Source organism: Entelurus aequoreus, linkage group LG25, assembly GCF_033978785.1.
Source record: "Entelurus aequoreus isolate RoL-2023_Sb linkage group LG25, RoL_Eaeq_v1.1, whole genome shotgun sequence".
Classification (NCBI taxonomy): Eukaryota; Metazoa; Chordata; class Actinopteri; order Syngnathiformes; family Syngnathidae; genus Entelurus; species Entelurus aequoreus.
The window spans coordinates 22,699,276-22,719,918 of record NC_084755.1 but is presented as its reverse complement, the minus strand read 5'-3'; the positions used below and the strand labels follow the sequence as shown (position 1 = coordinate 22,719,918).

General features: G+C 36.0%; 2 protein-coding genes across 2 annotated transcripts in view; one reads left to right on the top strand and one right to left on the bottom strand.

Annotated features, from left to right (window-relative positions):
- The window catches only part of LOC133642206 (ubiquitin carboxyl-terminal hydrolase 37-like), a 105,747-nt gene that overhangs the window by 25,797 nt on the left and 59,307 nt on the right, over window positions 1-20,643 (top strand). The gene's annotated exons all lie outside the window — the stretch shown is intronic.
- LOC133643000 (adhesion G protein-coupled receptor E1-like) overlaps window positions 10,223-20,643 on the bottom strand; it is a 38,007-nt gene continuing 27,586 nt past the window's right edge. Inside the window, exons 17-22 of the mRNA XM_062037420.1 lie at window positions 15,904-16,145; window positions 15,754-15,820; window positions 15,598-15,689; window positions 10,959-11,118; window positions 10,779-10,844; window positions 10,223-10,628 (exon numbers count right to left, since the gene is read on the bottom strand). Of these exons, the coding sequence (XP_061893404.1) occupies window positions 10,563-10,628; window positions 10,779-10,844; window positions 10,959-11,118; window positions 15,598-15,689; window positions 15,754-15,820; window positions 15,904-16,145 (693 nt within the window). The 3' untranslated portion in view covers window positions 10,223-10,562. The remainder of the gene's footprint in view (window positions 10,629-10,778; window positions 10,845-10,958; window positions 11,119-15,597; window positions 15,690-15,753; window positions 15,821-15,903; window positions 16,146-20,643) is intronic.

Genomic DNA, 20,643 nt, shown 5'->3' with positions numbered 1-20,643 from the left:
CGCCATTGCTAATCAAAATCGCATATCGAATGTAAATTAGCATCGAGCTTGCTTGGAAAGGGTGTCACCTGTACAAACATACATATATATACACACTGTACATATACATTCACTGTACAGACATACATATACACATACTGTACATATACAAGTACATATACATACATACTAGGGTTATACGGTATACCAGTATTAGTATAGTACCTCGATATTAATGAATCATTTTCGGTACTATACCGCCTCTGAAAAGTATCGGACTTTGAATATGACCAATGTATGATCCTGTAACGACTTGGTATTGGATTGATACCCAAATTCGTGCTATCATCCAAAACTAATGTAAAGTATCAAACAACAGAAGAATAAGTGATTATTACATTTTAACAGAAGTGTAGATAGAACATGTTAAGAGAGACAGTAAGCAGATATTAACAGTAAATAAACAAGTAGATTAATAATTAATTTTCTACCACTTGTCCTTAATAATTTTGACAAAATAATAGAATGGAAAATGACACAATATGTTACCGCATATGTCAGCAGCTAAATTAGGAGCCTTTGTTTGTTTACTTTCTACTAAAAGACAAATTGTCTTGCATGTTCACTATTTTATTAAAGGACAAAATTGCAGTCAGAAACATATATTTAATGTACCGTAAGATTTTTTTGTTAAAATGTAGCCAATAATGCCATTTTTTGTGGTCCCCTTTATTTAGAAAAGTACCGAAAAGTATCGAAATAACAAATATTGGTATCGGGACAACACTAATACATACACTCATGCATATAAACATATATCAACGTTGTTGCCCTAGGGGGAACTGGGTAACACACGGCACACTGACAAAGCTTAACCTATTGTTACTATAACAATCTACAAGGTTAATACAGTTTGCTTGTCCTTCTTCCCCTTTAATGATCTGCTTTCTTTTGTATTTCAAGTTATCATTGCATATATGTATTGTTGCATTAGAAACAATTGTATTGTTGATAATAGAGGTAATTATTGTTATTATTCATTATCAAAAGTGCTATTTATATTGGAATGTGTATTGCTACATTTGTAGTGTAATAATGGTCATTGTCATTTCTGTATTATTAATATTTATTTCACTAACTGCTTCTTTTTTTTTTACCATCATATATGTACATATCCTATTTGCTGATGTTGTTCTATTGTTGTTGTTGTGTTTGCTGTTGTTGTTGTCTCTCTGTCTTATCCCCCTCTTGTCCCCACAATTTCCCCCTCTGTCTTCCTTTTTTTTTCTCTTTCTATCCCCTCCTGCTCCGGCCCGGCTGCACCAAATAATAATATAAATACATTTAACAAAGTCAAATACAAATAAGGCAACAAGAGAAGTATCCCACACTTCTCTTTTGTAAAGTAAATGTGTACAGTCGATATGGGCATCTACATCAACAAAAGGATTTGCCTGAGTAGCTGGACAGGACAGAAAAAAAAAAAGTAAAGTGGGTCACCTTACTTTCAAGCGCTTGCTTGCTCTGGTGGCCACAAAATCCACCAAGGTGCCATTTGTGGCCTGCAAGTACTTTTTTTATTGGCCGGCAACATATGAAAAAACTGAAATTAGGGCTTTACTGAAAATATAATAAAACGCTTCAGGGGCAAAAAGTTGCAATGTTACAAGATATGAAGTCAATACGGTCCATCTATTTTTTTATAGGGCTTGTCCTCAGTAAGGTTATCGCGGCTGTTGTCAGCCCATTGCAGGACATATAAACAAACTTCCATTCATGCTTATGGACAATTTACAATCTCAAGTAAAACCTAGAACAAGTAATCCCTACACAGGGATTTGAACCTTCAATCGTGAGACCAGCATGCTAATGATAAGAACACTCTGCAGCCCCATTAAAAATAATTGTAAATAATTTAGACTCAGACTTAGACTTAGACAAACTTTATTGATTCACAAGGGAAATTGTTCCACACAGTAGGTCAGTTTCAAAGGTTGGAAAGGGTAAGGATGGAAAGGATAATGCAGGTATTAAGTAGACTAAAAATGTACCATAGTAGCAATATAAAATATAACATATATGTAATATTTACATATTATATATACAGTATATAATATACACTACCGTTCAAAAGTTTGGGGTCACCCAAACAATTTTGTGGAATAGCCTTCATTTCTAAGAACAAGAATAGACTGTCGAGTTTCAGATGAAAGTTCTCTTTTTCTGGCCATTTTGAGCGTTTAATTGACCCCACAAATGTGATGCTCCAGAAACTCAATCTGCTCAAAGGAAGGTCAGTTTTGTAGCTTCTGTAACGAGCTAAACTGTTTTCAGATGTGTGAACATGATTGCACAAGGGTTTTCTAATCATCAATTAGCCTTCTGAGCCAATGAGCAAACACATTGTACCATCAGAACACTGGAGTGATAGTTGCTGGAAATGGGCCTCTATACACCTATGTAGATATTGCACCAAAAACCAGACATTTGCAGCTAGAATAGTCATTTACCACATTAGCAATGTATAGAGTGTATTTCTTTAAAGTTAAGACTAGTTTAAAGTTATCTTCATTGAAAAGTACAGTGCTTTTCCTTCAAAAATAAGGACATTTCAATGTGACCCCAAATTTTTGAACGGTAGTGTACAGTATATAATATATACTGATATATTATGTTATATTATATTTTCATATAATATATACAATATATAACAAATCCCAATTACCATGTACAATATTACAGTATATGTAACAGCTGCAGCAAAAAAATTAAATAAAACACAAATAAAACATAAAAAAGCAGCATAAAATAGATCCAGCAGAAAATATACATTATAAACAAAGAGAGGTAGCTAACATAGAAGCGGTCAGGTAACAGACAGATATCATCTATTGCTGTATGGCTGTATTTGTTTAGCTATTCTTTAAACAAGTGATATTTTTAAGCCATATTATTATGATGCAGTATCTTGACCTGCATTAGAGATTTAATATTAGACTTAGACCTAGACTTAGACAAACTTTAATGATCCACAAGGGAAATTGTTCCACACAGTAGCTCAGTTACAATGATGGAAAGTGTAAGGATGGAAAGGACAATGCAGGTCTAAATAGACTAAATATAGCGATATAAAATATAACATATATATGTGATATTTACATAATATATGTACAGTATATTATATATACTGATATATTATATTATATTATGTCTATATCATATATACAATATATAACAATTACCATGTACAATATTACAGTATATGTGACAGCTGCAGCATGAAATAGAGAGTAAATCCAGCAGAAAATAGAAAATAGACATTTAAAAAAAAGAGAAGTAGCTAACATAGAAGGTGTCAAGTAATAGACAGATATCATCAATTGCTGTATGGCAAGTGATTATACAGCTGGATGGAGTGCGGAATGAAGGAGTTCTTGTTCTTGTTCTCTATTATAACAGTGTTTTTAATATCATTAATATTGTTTGACTATAATTTTCTCTGTGCCAATTTAATGAAAATGTTTCAATGTATCCTCTAGTTCTCTTTGTAGAGACAATAAATAAATCCTATCCTGTTTTAAATGCCTGTTACAGTTCACTGTACATATGTGAACATGTGTTACATGTAGGTATACCTTTGAACAAATGGTACACAATACAGTTGTTTCTGTGAAGGGGCTCTTAACTAAAAACACTCTTACGTCAAAGTCGCCCATTGAAATTATTTGGAATTATTTAGTTGTTGCTTAGTACACCCAAAACAGCACACTTTTAACATGTAACATGCTTTTTAAACGGAAAAAATAACGTTTAGATAAGAAATATTGTATAAAAACAATAACATAGATTGCACTACTAACAACTACAGTAGTTTCATGAAGTAATGTAATAAACATGTACAGTATTTACTTTATAGAGTGGACTGCTACGGTATCTCCTTCCAGTTGCTTCACCGTCAAACACACCATCAGCAGCTTCTCCATAATTTTCATGGATAAATGTCAACCGTTTGGATATTATCTTAACATCTTTGGCTGGCGTTAAGACTCGTTCTGCCTCGGTATGGTGCAGAGTAGCAGTGATACGCTCCAAGTGCTTCGCCAAGTTCGCTCGGTTGTGTTCTTGATGATTTATTTCTTTAATTTAACAAATACCATCCACGTGTTCTCCTCAGCACTGTCCTTCACACTCACTTTCTTCCTTCCCATGGTTAGAAAACAAAGTGGCATTTTCTACCCGAACTAATGGCGGCGATGCTTGTCATTCAAATTTTTGCTTGCAACTTAAAGCTTAACATTTAGCAGAAAGACATTGTTTGTCTCAAAATACTTGTACACTTTTTTTGAAATATTGCCTATCGTTCACAATCATGATGAAAGACATGACTAAGAATTTAAATGTATTTTTAATGCATTCTAAATATTAAATAAATGTCAATAAAAGTGTGAGTTGCTCTATTCTGCAGAAAAAGTCCTACAAAAAACATTCAAACACCTCTATTAATTTGTTATATACATGTTTTAATTATCTTTGTAATGTAGTAACCTGCACATCTATAATAATATTTACGTATTTTGATCATTTTAAGCAGATTTTCAAAAAATCATCCCGACGTTCGCTTTTTTAACAATATCACTGATTACTGCTGACTACAGACTTAATGAGAGCCAACAAACATAATAAAACATTACCTACTGTACAAGGTCTGCTGTCATTAGGATGCCGACTGCTAGCATGTTCAAATATTCCCAACCAACCAAGCGTCTTTTCGTGTCGTTCTCGCCATTTTAGGTCTAAATTGGCTGTCAAAGTGTACCAACTTGTCGGACTACATCCTCGTCCTTCTACTATACAGGTGAGAGGCATGATTTATGATCTACTATACCAGATCTGGGCAAATTAAGGCCCGTGGGCCACATGTGGCCCGTTGAGCTTTTCAATCTGGCCCGCCGGACATTCCCAAATATTTTTTTTTTAGATCTTTAAGATGGAAAGTGTAGCTGCCATTATGATGTGCAGTCATGTTTGGTAATGACCGTAAATCTTCAACTACACTAAGTATTTCAATGGTTGGAATCTGCGCTTATGGGTGATATACCAGTTACTAAGATAATCTAATTAGTTACTATGGTCATCTAATTAGTTACTATGGTAATCTACGTCACAGCAGCTCAGACGAGGCACCAAGCAGTGTGGGTGGGAAGCGTTTCCACAGACGCGGAAGGAGATTTTGACAACAAAGTTCTAAAGCTTAGTGATATATCAGATATATCAGATTGTAGGTGGGTTTATTTTGTACCCTTTGCATTCATATTTCACTGTTTGTTGCATTTTTGTTGCGTTTCACTTGATTGTAAAATATGTCGATCGAAAAAGGGTGTGACATTCATATTTTGTCAATATTCAGTGTTTTATCGTTCGTAGAAAAATGTAAAATTCCATTACGTTTTTTAAGGCGGTCTGTCATAAAGTTTTTAGCATTCAATCAGACATTATTGTGAGGTTTTGTATTAGTGTTCCTAAAAATAGATATACCGGCCCCCAGACAGATTTTTTCTCTAAATGTGGCCCCCGGGTCAAAATAATTGCCCAGGCCTGTACTATACAGTTTGACGTGCAAGGAAACGAGATAGCAGCCGATAAATCGATGATGTCAACATTGGCACACAAGTGCTATAGTTTGCCTGTGTTAGCGCTTATAATAACAATATCACCGATACATAGTTAATACTCAAGTCACGAAATGTAAATGGAGTATTGTTGGCACTTATTGGATGTTTTTTTTATTGGGTTTAATGGCCGGAATAGATGACCTCCCAATGGCTCCACTGTAAGCGGACTTTTATTTAAATGTATTCACGAGTTAAAATGTACCCAAAAAAATACATCTGTCGTCATGTTTGTGAACGGTAGGAAAATTCTAACAAAAAGTGCAGTTCCCCTTTAAGTTGAGGTACCAGTGTATTTCTTTAACAGTTATCATTTACAAATATTATATATTATTATTATTATATTATCCCGTGTTTCTTTATACTTTTACTTAATTCATTTATTTATTGTTATATTTAATGTGCCTTTTCCTTTTCTTTTTTACTGAAAATTGTAAATGTTATTTTATTCTAGTCCAAACTACACCGTCTGTTAATGCCACTGCCGTAGTAGCAAAGTAAGTCCTGACTTAAACGTGTGGACAATGCTGAAGAAACAAGTCCGTGTCAGAAAAACAACAAATTTAGCCGGACTGCACCAATTTTGTCAAGAGAAGTGATCAAAAATACAACCAGAAGCTCGTGGATGGCTACAACAAGCGACTTATTGCAGTGAAACTTGCCAAGGGACATGTAACCAAATATTAACATTGCTGTATGTATACTTTTGACACAGCAGATTTGGTCACATTTTCAGTAGACCCACAATAAATTCATAAAAGAACCAAACTTCATGAAGGTTTTTTGTGACCAACAAGTATGTGCTCCAATCACTCTATCACAAAAAAATAAGACTTTTAGAAATGATTGGAAACTCAAGACAGCCATGACATTATGTTCTTTACAAGTGTATGTAAACTTTTGACCACGACTGTATGTCTATTATTTTCGTAAACCTGACACATCTTATTCTATAAAAATATTTTATTACAAAAGGAAATATAGCTGCAAGGTCCTCAGAATGTTAGACGAATGTTTACCTAGCATTTATTTTATTTATGTACACTACCGTTCAAAAGTTTGGGGTCACCCAAACAATTTTGTGGAATAGCCTTCATTTCTAAGAACAAGAATAGACTGTCGATTTTCAGATGAAAGTTCTCTTTTTCTGGCCATTTTGAGCGTTTAATTGACCCCACAAATGTGATGCTCCAGAAACTCAATCTGCTCAAAGGAAGGTCAGTTTTGTAGCTTCTGTAACGAGCTAAACTGTTTTCAGATGTGTGAACATGATTGCACAAGGGTTTTCTAATCATCAATTAGCCTTCTGAGCCAATGAGCAAACACATTGTACCATTAGAACACTGGAGTGATAGTTGCTGGAAATGGGCCTATATACACCTATGTAGATATTGCACCAAAAACCAGACATTTGCAGCTAGAATAGTCATTTACCACATTAGCAATGTATAGAGTGTATTTCTTTAAAGTTAAGACTAGCTTAAAGTTATCTTCATTGAAAAGTACAGTGCTTTTCCTTCAAAAATAAGGACATTTCAATGTGACCCCAAACTTTTGAACGGTAGTGTATGTCAGTCTCATTTCAAAACAGAATCATGGTTTTACTTGCGTCGCTAAATCTATTTAACACAACTTCCATGGTAGGGAAATGCTTTGAGTGACAGTGCGTGACACAGTGTTTTGTTTTCAATTTGTCTTGTAAAGTAAGACATGCCTGAGGATCTTATGTAAGCACAACACTGTTTACCTTTGTGTTTCTCTTCCACAAACAGTCAAACAAATCATCTGGGAGGGGTGAATTTCCATTTGTTTTCTACTGTCTTTTGTACTGACTGACAAGCCATATTGTCCATCTGTAGCATGAATCAAGCTATGAAAGTGTGAAAAGTAAAAAATCAGTATAACAGGTTGTTAGAATGTTTATTGGATACAACATTGGTTCACATAGAAATACAAATATAAAGTGAGTACACCCCTTACATTTCAACTTTTCTATTATAGTATATAATAGGAGACAATACTAGAGAAATTAAACATGTTTTTTTTACCAAAGGGCCAGAGGCCATGGTTGGACTGCAAGCGTCCCTTAGATCAGTGTTTTTCAACCACTGTGCCGCGGCACACTAGTGTGCCGTGAGATACAGTCTGGTGTGCCGTGGGAAATTATGTAATTCCACCTAAGTGTGTTAAAAATATTTTTTTACCAACCAGTAATTATAATCCGCAAATAATGTGCCGTTGTTGAGTGTCTGTGCTGTCTAGAGCTCGGCAGAGTAACCGTGTAATACTCTTCCATATCAGTAGGTGGCAGAAGGTAGCTAATTGCTTTGTAGATGTCGGGGAACATGGTTTGTCGTGATCACAATATGCGGGAGGCAGCATGTAGGTAAAAAGGTATCTAACGCTTAAACCAAAAATAAACAAAAGGCGAGTGCAGCTAAGAAAAGGTATTGAAGCTTTGGGATGGCTATGCAAAACAAAATTAAAATTGAACTCGCTGCAAAGTAAACAAAAACAAAATGCTGGACGACAGCAAAGACTTACAGCGCGTCGAGCAGACGGCGTCCACAAAGTACATCCGTACATGAGATGACAATCAACAACGACCCCACAAAGAAGGATAGCTTCCGCACAACTGAAATCAGGGGTCCCCAAACTTTTTGACTCAGGGGCCGCATTGGGTTAAAACAATTTGGCCGGGGGCCGGGCTGTATATAATATATATATATATATATATATATATATATATATATATATATATATATATATATATATATATATATATATATATATATATATATATATATATATATATATATATATATATATATTAGATATATATACAGTATATTATATATATATCATATATATATATATATTATATATATATATATATATATATATATATATATATATATATATATATATATATATATATATATATATATATATATAATAGATATATATATATATATATATATATATGTATATATATATATATATATATATATATATATATATATATATATATATATATATATATATATATATATTAGATATATATAGCGCACTTTCCGCACGCGCTATGATGTCACGTTATCGATGAGAAAATGCATTTTTAGACAATATGATTTGCCTGAGCGGCTAGGAGACACCGTGAGTAGCAAGCGGTACAAAGCAGATAAGAAAAAAATCATTAATAAAAAAATAAAAAATACTTGGGACTTCCGCGGGCCTGATTTTGGACGCTGGCGGGCCGTATCTGGCCCGCGGGCCGTAGTTTGGGGACCCCTGACTTAAATAGTCTTGATTGCTAAAACAAAGCAAGTGCGGGTAATAGCGTTCAAGGAAGACATTAAACTGCTACAGGAAAATACCAACAAAACAGGAAAAGCCACCGAAATAGGAGCGCAAGACAAGAACTAAAACGTGACACACAAGAAAACATCAAAAACCTCACAATAAGTCACAACGTGATGTGACAGGTCGTGACAGTACACTTACTTTGAGACAGGAGTTATAGTGAAGCATGGTTGGTTATGGTTTGAATTCATATCCAACAATTACGAAAACAACTTTTTACTGTCAATATCGGCTGCTGAGTTTCATTTTTCAATGATTTCTGCTGGTTGTGTGCCTCGAGATTTTTTCAATGAATAAAATGTGCCTTGGCTCAGAAAAGGTTGAAAAACACAGCCTTAGATGGACACCAAAAATATCTGTTACTCAGTTGTAATACACTTTTCCACCACTTGTGGCAGTAATGACAGTATTAAGCAAACGGAAGAGGTCTGCAGCTAAAGTCCTAGAAAAGTTTCTTTAGCGCAAAAATTATGATTCAATTGGTGAGGCTGTATTTTCACTTGCACTCTGATTTTATTGACAATTTATTTAAGAAACATATTATTATTATGTATTATTAATGTAGTTCGAATGTAAATATTTTCGCACCGCATAATTGTATGTAAATGTATGTTTTATCAGATGTTTATGAGTGCCTTCTTTTGCAGTGTATTTTTTTTGTAACCAGCCTGACCTAAGCCTTGATGACTCCTAGTAAGTAGGTTCGATATAATTATTGATACCATTAAGAGTAAGAGTAAGATTAATAATTCAGTGTTAATACTTGAGTGGGCCCCTCGGTAGCGGAAAGGTTGGACATCTTGCACTCATCTCAGCGTAGTACGTCATTTTTATTTTATTTTATTTTACTTTATTTTATTTTATTTTATTTTATTGTATTTTGTTTTATGTTAAACCTTGCACGCTCCTGTGTTTTTAACCCTTACAAGCTGCTGGAAATGAGAATATCTATTTATCTATCTATCTATCTACAGTAGAGAAGGTATTCACGTGGCCTCATTCCTGGGTGGATCTCGCGTGAGAGGAAGGGGGCGGGGGGTTGGTAATCATTTTGCAATGCAGTCTGCTGGAAATGATTGAAAGCGCCACTCTACATAGCAACTGATGCTGTGGTCAAAGTTGGAATTGCTACAAAACACATTTTAAGATATTCAACACTCTACAGCTAGAGTCGATAGTGCACCCCCCAATTTGTCACGTTTCACGTGTCATGTAAACCGCAACGAATGGGGCCCTTTTTACTATATCTACAGTATCTATCTATTCATCTCTCTACCTATGGATCTTCCCTACCTCAATGAACCGCAGCTCCCCAGTGGCAGCAGCACTCATGCAGCCCCAAGCTATTGTATGCTTCACTGTAGGAAAGACGCTATTTTTGCCAGTGTTGAGTTCATTTTTTTTATACACTGACTACTCTAAACTTTAATTTATATTGTATTGTCCCTTGAGGAGGGCTGGATTTACTTTGGTGACATGACAGCCACAACAATAGCATAAATTGTAATGACTAATGGTTCGAAGTGTTTGCCTTCTCTTTATTTAAATTCCTCATTTTCTCACACTGGCTCCATCCTCGTCGTTGTCGAGGTCCTCAGACACTGACTGTGCATCTTTCTGTTGAAAGAACAACATTCTTATTTGTTTTACGCATATTTCGATCACAACAAGGCAACACTACTGTCACACATGCACAAAACCAGATTATAGAACACTGCATTCAGATTGTGCAGGATTACAGAATGTAAACAAACTGGTTATACTCACTGCGGAACTTTCTTCTTGCTTCCTACTGAATGAACATGTCAACCATTTCATGTACTCCTCCCTGACCTACAAAATATGTTGAAATAAAATCACCCTATTCTAATACATCATGCCATTTTAAACACATTTAACTACCCATAGCAGACAGAAATAATTAAAGGACAACAGAAGTTGTCTTACCTCTTTGTTGAGCACACAGTGGACTATATAGAGGACGGTCCCTTGCTGGGAATTGAGAATGATAAAAAGGACTTGGAAGAAAAGGTTGCTCTGATATAGACCAATAATCCACGCACAGCCCAGTATGACAAACTGGGCCACAATCTTAAAAACAATCAACCTGCAAAAAAAACAAAAAAAAACATTTACATTTTTTCAGTCACTGAAAATGTTGTAATAAACTGCACGTTTTATTGGTCACTTCAGACAAAAATATTTGAATTAAAGCAAAAAAAAAGTATGTATATTAATTAAGATAATCCGCAGCCTTAATTTATTTCAATATAATTGTACTATATATTTTTTAAGCCTTTCCTTATTATAATTTGAAATGAATTATTAACAATGCACAGTGTTCATGTGCTATGGTCTTAGTGCCTCACATACTTTAAAGTAGCATTAGGTACCCATTTAAATTTCCTGTTACAACTACTTATAGTTTTAAAGTGTTCTAAGAGCATAGGAAGTGTTTGTAAGAGTGTGTGAAAGCTGAGTGGTGAGCTTATATGGACTATAAATGGAAAAAATAATTAAAAAATATTGCGTCCATACTTGAAACGTAAGCCCTGCGATAATGGAGGGACCACTGTCCTGTATTTCTATTTTACTAATTGAATTCTTACTTTTATTTGTGTATTCTTTTTTATTCCATCATTTTCCTTAGAGAAAATGTTCTTTTTTGGGAATTTTGCCCATCGTTGACAATTCTTTTGAGAGACAATCATATACATATGTTTCCATTTTTTTATGCATTCTAACTCATAAATAAAGGCTAACAAAAGTCAGCTAACAATGGAGTCACTCTCGTTTATAAGGTGCTGTAAAATACATCCAAAACCCTCCCTTATTGTTTTATACACACTTTGTAAGTGAAGTGAATTATATTTATAAAGCGCTTTTCTCTATTGACTCAAAGTGCTTTACATAGTGAAACCCATTATCTAAGTAACATTTAAACCAGTGTGGCACTGGGAGCAGGAGGGTAAAGTATCTTGCCCACGGACACAACGGCAGTGACCAGGATGGCGGAGGCGGGGATCGAACCTGGAACCCTCAAGTTGCTGGCACGGCCACCCTACCAACCCAGCCATGCCACCCCTATATTGTTATATGTAATGTATATTTAATTGCATGTATACTTAATGATAAGTACTGTATATATGTAATGTAGTAACAGGCACATTCAAAACATGTAATATTTACGTATTTTTGAATACGAATTGAATTAATTGTTAAGTGCTTAACAAGAAATAAAAACTTGGAACACCTTAAAACAATCACTTACTGTACAATGTCTGCTCTCACTGGGATGGCAATTGATAGGATGTTCATATCTTCCGGTTTAGATGAAGAATTTTAAAAAAAGTGCCGCAAACGAGCGTATAGTTCCTTTCTTTCTCGCCATCTCCGGGTAGAAGTCGGATATCAGAGTTGACCAACTTCTCGGTTCATGGCCACAACCTTCTACTATCCAGGTGAGAGGCCTGATTTATGATCTGGAAGTAACTTTCACCAACTCATAAGCGATGCAGCAGCTCACCAACTCAATATGTCAATAAGCGAGTTAGCCCATTGTGATCACGGCGCCGCTAATGATAGTTTAACGCGAATAGTCACAATATCGCTGGGTTAGTATTCAGGTCAAAAGATGTAAATAGACTATTGTCGGCTTTTTAAAAATGTTTTAGAGGGCTTAATGGGCGCAGAAGATTACTCCCATTATCTGCATTGTTAGCCACCTTACATTTGCCATATTTTACCAATTAGAATGGATAAAATTGTAAATAAATATGTGTTTTTATCGTATACAGGGATTGTGAATGATAAGCAAAATTCCCCCCATAAAAGTGCAGTCTCGCTTTAACATTGCACACGTTTTATAGAGGGTTTTTTTCAACAGCTTGGTTCTTTCTTTTTACAAGAAGTGACCAAATTTAAATGGCGAAATGTAAGCCGTCAAAATAGTGTGAGTGTCAAAATGTAAAATGCATTGTGTAAATGAATTATTAGTAATATACTGTACATGGATAAGAGGTAGGACTAAATAGACACGTTGCATTGTGCTAGTGTAACCCTGTTATTTTCCTTCATTTGTTAATAAGCATGTCTAAAACAAACTTACAGTATGCAGGGTCAAATGGGACAGAAATAAATAAGTATATCTTTAAATAAGTACTTAAATGTTTCATTAATGCATTTAAATTGCAATTACATAAATAAATGTGTCATTAATTAATTTCATGCAAAAGTACTTAAATGTATTTATATTTGAATAATTATTTCATTAATTACTTCACAATTAAATTGTTTTATGATTTGATTAATTATTTCATGACGTGATTATTCATGTTAATGTTTTATTTTTTTATTTTATTGTTTATTCCATGAACCTGTGTGTCAGCACTTAATGAATGTATTGTATATGTGAAACTCACCAATCAAAGTCATAAACTGGTTCATTTATTGAGAAAAAAAATCTTAATCCATTAATTATTGGGACATCATTAAATCAAGAAATGATTAATTAAACATGCAATTATTTAATTGTGAAATAAATAATTAAATTGTGAAATAATTAAATATTGATTAGATATTGAAGTAATTAAACAGCTAAATAAATAAACATACTTTACATTATATTCATTATTGACATATTTAATAAACATTTTTGTCATTTCATTCTAATTTGTAATTAATTAATGACCAATTTGAGTAATTATTTAAAGATTCATTTATTTATTTATGTTCTGTCCCGTTTTACCCTCCATACAAATAACGTATCCCGTCATATACCAGTCTAAAGTTCCCTGTAGAGGTGGATTATAATATTTTTTTGGAAATAGTTTAACACTATCTATGGGAATTAATGGCAATTGGAAGGCTCGGTCACCTTTTAAGATGTGAGCAACAAAAATATGAATGGATGAAAAGGAATGTGGCCATATATACTGTAAATGCATACTGCAGTAAACATTCAGGGTAGAAAATCTACTGAATTTGCATTCAACTAGATATATATATATATATATATATATATATATATATATATATATATATATATATATATATATATATATATATATATATATATATATATATATATATATATATATATATATATATATATATATATATATACAAATTTTATTCTGTGAAAATGGAAATTATTTTAAAAATAGTTTAGAGTTTTTGTACAAAACCCAAAACCAGTGAAGTTGGCACGTTGTGTAATTCGTAAATAAAAACAGAATACAATGATTTTCAAATCCTTTTCAACTTATATTCAATTGAACAGACTGCAAAGACAAGATACTTAATGTTCAAACTGAGAAACTTAATCTTTTGACTAAAAATAATCATTAACTTAGAATTTAATGGCAGCAACACATTGCAAAAAAGTTGTCACAGGGGCATTTTTACCACTGTGTTACATGGCCTTTCCTTTTAACAACACTCAGTAAACGTTTGGGAACTGAGGAGACCAATTTTTGAAGCTTTTCAGGTGACATTTTTTTCCCATTCTTGCTTGATGTACAGCTTAAGTTGTTCAACAGTCCGGGGTCTCAGTTGTCGTATTTTACGCTTCATATTGTGCCACATATTTTCAATGGGAGACACGTCTGGACTACAGGCAGGCCAGTCTAGTACCCGCACTCTTTTACTATGAAGACACGCTGTTGTAACCCTTGGCTTGGCATTGTCTTGCTGAAATAAGCAGGGGCGTCCATGATAACGTTGCTTGGATGGCAACATATGTTGCTCCAAAACCTGTATGAACCTTTCAGCATTAATGGCGCCTTCCCAGATAGGTAAGTTACCCATGTCTTGGGCACTAATACACACCCCATACCATCACATATGCTGGCTTTTGAGCTTTGCGCCTATAACAATCCGGATGGTTCTTTTCCTCTTTGGTCCAGAGCACACGACGGCCACAGTTTCCAAAAACAATTTGAAATGTGGACACGTCAGACCACAGAACACTTTTACAATTTATATCAGTCCATCTTAAATGAGCTGGGGCCCAGCAAAGCCGGCAGCGTTTCTGGGTGTTGTTGACAAATGGCTTCAGCTTTGCATAGTAGAGTTTTAACTTGCACTTACAGATGCAGCAACGAACTGTAGTTACTGACAGTGGTTTTCTGAAGTGTCCCCGAGCCCATGTGGTGATATCCTTTACACGCTGATGTCGGTTTTTGATGCAGTACCGCCTTAGGGATCGAAGGTCCATAATATAATTGCTTACGTGCAGTGAGTTCTCCAGACTCTCTAAACCTTTTGATGATATTACGGACCATAGATGGGGAAATCCCTAAATTCCAGCTTTTTTGAAACATGTTGCAGGCATCAAATTCCAAATGAGCTAATATTTGCAAAAAATAACAAAGTTTTCCAGTTTGAACATTAAGTATGTTGTCTTTGCAGTCTGTTCAATTGAAAATAGATTGAAAAGGATTTGCAAATCATTGTATTCTGTTTTTATTTACGAATTACGCAACGTGCCAACTTCACTGGCTTTGGGATTTGTAGTTTATGGCCATAATTCCCACTAAGGATTTGTTGGACTTTCGCAAGATTTAAACCAAAGAGCAAGATTCACCTTGTGTCTCTGGACTGAGAGACATCACTTCTCATGTTGGCCAAAGTGGGTCTCAGACACCATAAAGTTGCAAAGAACAAGATGACGTTCAGCTGTTGGAAAAAGCATAGTCACACAGCAGTTGTATCTCCATGCAAAGTTTATTTTCACACTCACAGCAAGGACAGTTAGGACTGGTCCTGTCAAAGCCCAGTGGAAGTTCTGCCTTTGCGACAGCAAGCAGCTGAAATTCACCAGAACATTAGCTCGTCTCCTCTTAGACATGAATACTAACCATGATGGAGGTCCGCTGTTCATGTCACTCACTCCTTGAAATCCGTGACTCCGTACCCGTCCGAGTAGACCAGGGCGGAAACACCCACGATCACAAATGGGACACCATAGCCGACCAGATAGAGCAACAGCTTAGGAAGCCCGTCCCTCTGGATCACCTGCACCCTGGAGAGCTTTCGGACCAAGAGGTAGAGCTGCAGGGCCTCAAGCAGCATCCACATGAAACCGGCAATCATAAAGAAGTGGAGAAGTCCTGCTATGACGGTGCAGGCCAACTGTGGAGACATCAGGAGTGGCCTCAAAAAAGGTGCTTTTTCTGGATGAAGGGTGTCAGACTCGCCTTGTCGCAATTATGGCTGCCTTCAAAGGGCCATTTGTAAAAATGAATAATATATGAATATAATAGCCTTGATAGACAGTCTGTATATGCAACTGTTTTTTATTATTATCTTTTAAAGGCCTACTGAAACCCACTACTACCGACCACGCAGTCTGATAGTTTATATATCAATGATGAAATCTTAACATTGCAACACATGCCAATATGGCCGGGTTAGATTAGTAAAGTGTGTTGCGTTTGACCAGATGTTCCTCCAAGTGGGATGTAAAACGCTGGTCAGTCCCAAGTTCCTTAGATGACACATAAACTGATCTCGAATATACCACCAAGCACAGTATAGGTATTTTGTAATTTATTGTCAAATATTTGAGAATAGAGACCAGCCTCGAACAACACATACAAATGCGTAGCCCAAGTTGATCTGGCATTCCACAGGTAAAAGCAACTCTTTTCACACAAAGAAAGCCCCCATCTCCCCCCCCCCCCCTCCTCTCAACACTGATAAGAAGAGAGACTTGGGGGTTGTGTTCACATTCCTGATGGTTTACGACCCTGCCTAAACAGGCAATCTGAAGACAAAGAGAAACTAGTATACAGAGTAAAATTAAGGAAAAAATATGAGCTGATTCAAACATGATTATGAATAAAGAAATAGCTCTTAAACATATGCATTATCCACAAGTGCAATTTTAAATTTCCCGCGAAATATCCTGCTAAAAACGTCTCGGTATGATGACGTTTGCGCGTGACATCACGGATTGTAGCGGACATTTTGGGACACCATTGTGGCCAGCTATTAAGTCGTCTGTTTTCATCGCAAAATTCCACAGTATTCTGGACATCTGTGTTGGTGAATCTTTTGCAATTTGTTTAATGAACAATGAAGACAGCAAAGAAGAAAGCTGTACGTGGGAAGCGGTGTATTAGCGGCCGGCTGCAGCAACACAACCAGGAGGACTTTGAGTTGGATACGTGCTACCGTAAGTACGCAGCTGCGGCTTCCAAACATTTGATCGCTTGCCCGTACGTGCGTGCCGCTATGTGCATGTCACGTACGTAACTTTGGGGACTTTGGGGAAATATATGTGCTGTATGAACTTTGCGGAGGTGAACGGTACTTTGGGCTGTGGGATTGAGTGTGTTGTGCGGGTGTTTGATTTGTATTGGCTGGTTATATGGACGGGAGGGGGAGGTGTTTGTTATGCGGGATTAATTTGTGGCATATTAAATATAAGCCTGGTTGTGTTGTGGCTAATAGAGTATATATATGTCTTGTGTTTATTTACTGTTTTAGTCATTCCCAGCTGAATATCAGGTCCCACCCGCCTCTCACAGCATCTTCCCTATCTGAATCGCTTCCACTGCCCTCTAATCCTTCAATCTCACTTTCCTCATCCACAAATCTTTCATCCTCGCTCAAATTAATGGGGAAATCGTCGCTTTCTCGGTCCAAATCGCTCTCGCTGCTGGTGGCCATGATTGTAAACAATGTGCAGATGTGAGGAGCTCCACAACCTGTGACATCACGCTACTTCCGGTACAGGCAAGGCTTTTTTATCAGCGACCAAAAGTTGCGAACTTTATCGTCGATGTTCTCTACTAAATCCTTTCAGCAAAAATATGGCAATATCGCGAAATGATCAAGTATGACACATAGAATGGACCTGCTATCCCTGTTTAAATAAGAAAATCTCATTTCAGTAGGCCTTTAAACTAACCATTTGATGGATAACTTGCTTTGAAATCGTAAGTCAAGGTGACAGGCAGTTATTTGTTTTGTTTTTTGATAACCCAAAAAACCTCATAAAATGATGTGGCTGCCCACTTAAAATTATGTGGCAGAACGCTTAAATTATGTGGCGGACCATCTGAAATAATGTGGCAGACCACATAAACTATTAGGACTATTCTCAGTAAAAAAAATAAAAATAAATAAACATTTTAGAAACATGTAAAGTCACTTTTTAGACTTGGGAGTTAATCTTTCATGTTATCAGTTTGAGAAGTTTTTCTCTTTCCCTTTTTCCTTTCTTTCATTGTAACTGGATTTGCGTATGTTCTGTAACTGGATCTGTGTACTGTTATTTTTTTATTATTTTGAGAATTTTCTTTTTCTTTTCCTTTTTCCTTTTTTTTTAATTGTAACTGGATCTGCGTATGTTCTGTAACTGGATCTGTGTACTGTTATTTTATTTTATTAATTAGAGAATTGTATTTTTATTTTCCTTTTTCCTTTCTTTTATTTGTAACTGGATTTGTGTATGTTTTGTAAATGGATCTGTGTGTTATTATTTTACTTTGAACTTTTGAAAAGGACCCCAGGAAGACTAGCCTGGCGTTTGTGCGTCGGCTAATGGGATCCTCAATAAACAATAAACTTATGTGGCGGACCACATAGAATGATGTGACGGGCCATTTAAAATAAAGTGGCAGGCCACACACAATGATCTGGCGGCCCATATAAATGAGATGGCGGATCACATAAATTAGGTAGCTGTCCACATAAAATTAGGTGGCGGGCCACGTAAATAATATGGCGAAACACATACATGATTTGGCAGACCACGTAAAATGACGTGGAGGGCCAGATAAAATAATGTGGTGGACAACAAATGACATGGTGGGCCACATAAAACAATGTGGTGGACCACACGCATGACATGGTGGGCCACATAAATGATGTGTGGGTTCATTTTAAATAATGTGACAGACCACATAAATGAAGTGGCGGTCAACATAAAATGATGTGGCAGGCCACAAAATATGTGGCAAACCACATAAATGAGGTAGTGGGCCACATAAATTACATGGTGGACCACCTAAATGACATGGTGGACCACATACACTACCGTTCAAAAGTTTGGGGTCACCCAAACAATTTTGTGGAATAGCCTTCATTTCTAAGAACAAGAATAGACTGTCGAGTTTCAGATGAAAGTTCTCTTTTTCTGGCCATTTTGAGCGTTTAATTAACCCCACAAATGTGATGCTCCAGAAACTCAATCTGCTCAAAGGAAGGTCAGTTTTGTAGCTTCTGTAACGAGCTAAACTGTTTTCAGATGTGTGAACATGATTGCACAAGGGTTTTCTAATCATCAATTAGCCTTCTGAGCCAATGAGCAAACACATTGTACCATTAGAACACTGGAGTGATAGTTGCTGGAAATGGGCCTCTATACACCTATGTAGATATTGCACCAAAAACCAGACATTTACAGCTAGAATAGTCATTTACCACATTAGCAATGTATAGAGTGTATTTCTTTAAAGTTAAGACTAGTTTAAAGTTATCTTCATTGAAAAGTACAGTGCTTTTCCTTCAAAAATAAGGACATTTCAATGTGACCCCAAACTTTTGAACGGTAGTGTAAATGAAACGGCGGATGACATAATAGACATGGTGGGCCACTTAAATGTTGTGGTGGACCACATAAATGTTGTGGTGGACCACATAAATGATACGGCGGATGATATAAATGACATAAATGACATAAATGTTGTGGTGGACGACATAAATGAGATGGCGGATCACATAAATTAGGTAGCTGTCCACATAAAATTAGGTGGCGGGCCAAATAAATAATATGGCGAAACACATACATGATTTGGCAGACCACGTAAAATGACATGGAGGGCCACATAAAACAATATGGTGGACCACATACATGACATGGTGGGCCAATTAAATGATGTGTCGGGTCACTTTAAATAATGTGACAGATCACATATTACATGTGGCAGGCCACTTAAAATGATGCGGCAGACGACAAAAATGACATGGTGGACCAAATAAATGACATGGCGGACCACATAAATGATATGGCGGATGACATAAATGACATGGTGGGCCACATAAATGTTGTGGTGGACCACGTAAATGATATGGCGGATGACATAAATGACATGGTGGGCCACATAAATGTTGTGGTGGACCACATAAATGAGATGGCGGTCAACATAAAATGATAAACAAGGGCCACATAAGTAATGTGGCAAACCACATAAATGAAGTGGCGGATCACATACATGATATGGTGGATTTTATAAATGACATGGTGGGCCACATAAATGCTGTGTTGGACCACATAAATGAGTTGATGCTCAACATAAAATAATGTGGCAAACCACATAAATGATGTGGCTGGTCAGTTAAAATGATGTGGTGGACGACATAAATGACCTGGTGGGCCACATAAAACAATGTGGTGGACCTCACACATGACATGGTGGGCCATTTAAATGATGTGTGGGGTCATTTTAATTAATATGACAGACCACATAAGTGATGTGGTGGGCCACTTAAAATGACAAGTCGGGTCACTTTAAATAATGTGACAGACCACATAAAATGAGATGGAAGACTACATAAATGATGTGGCGGTCAACATAAAATGATGTGGCAGGCCACATAAAACATGTGGCAAACCACATAA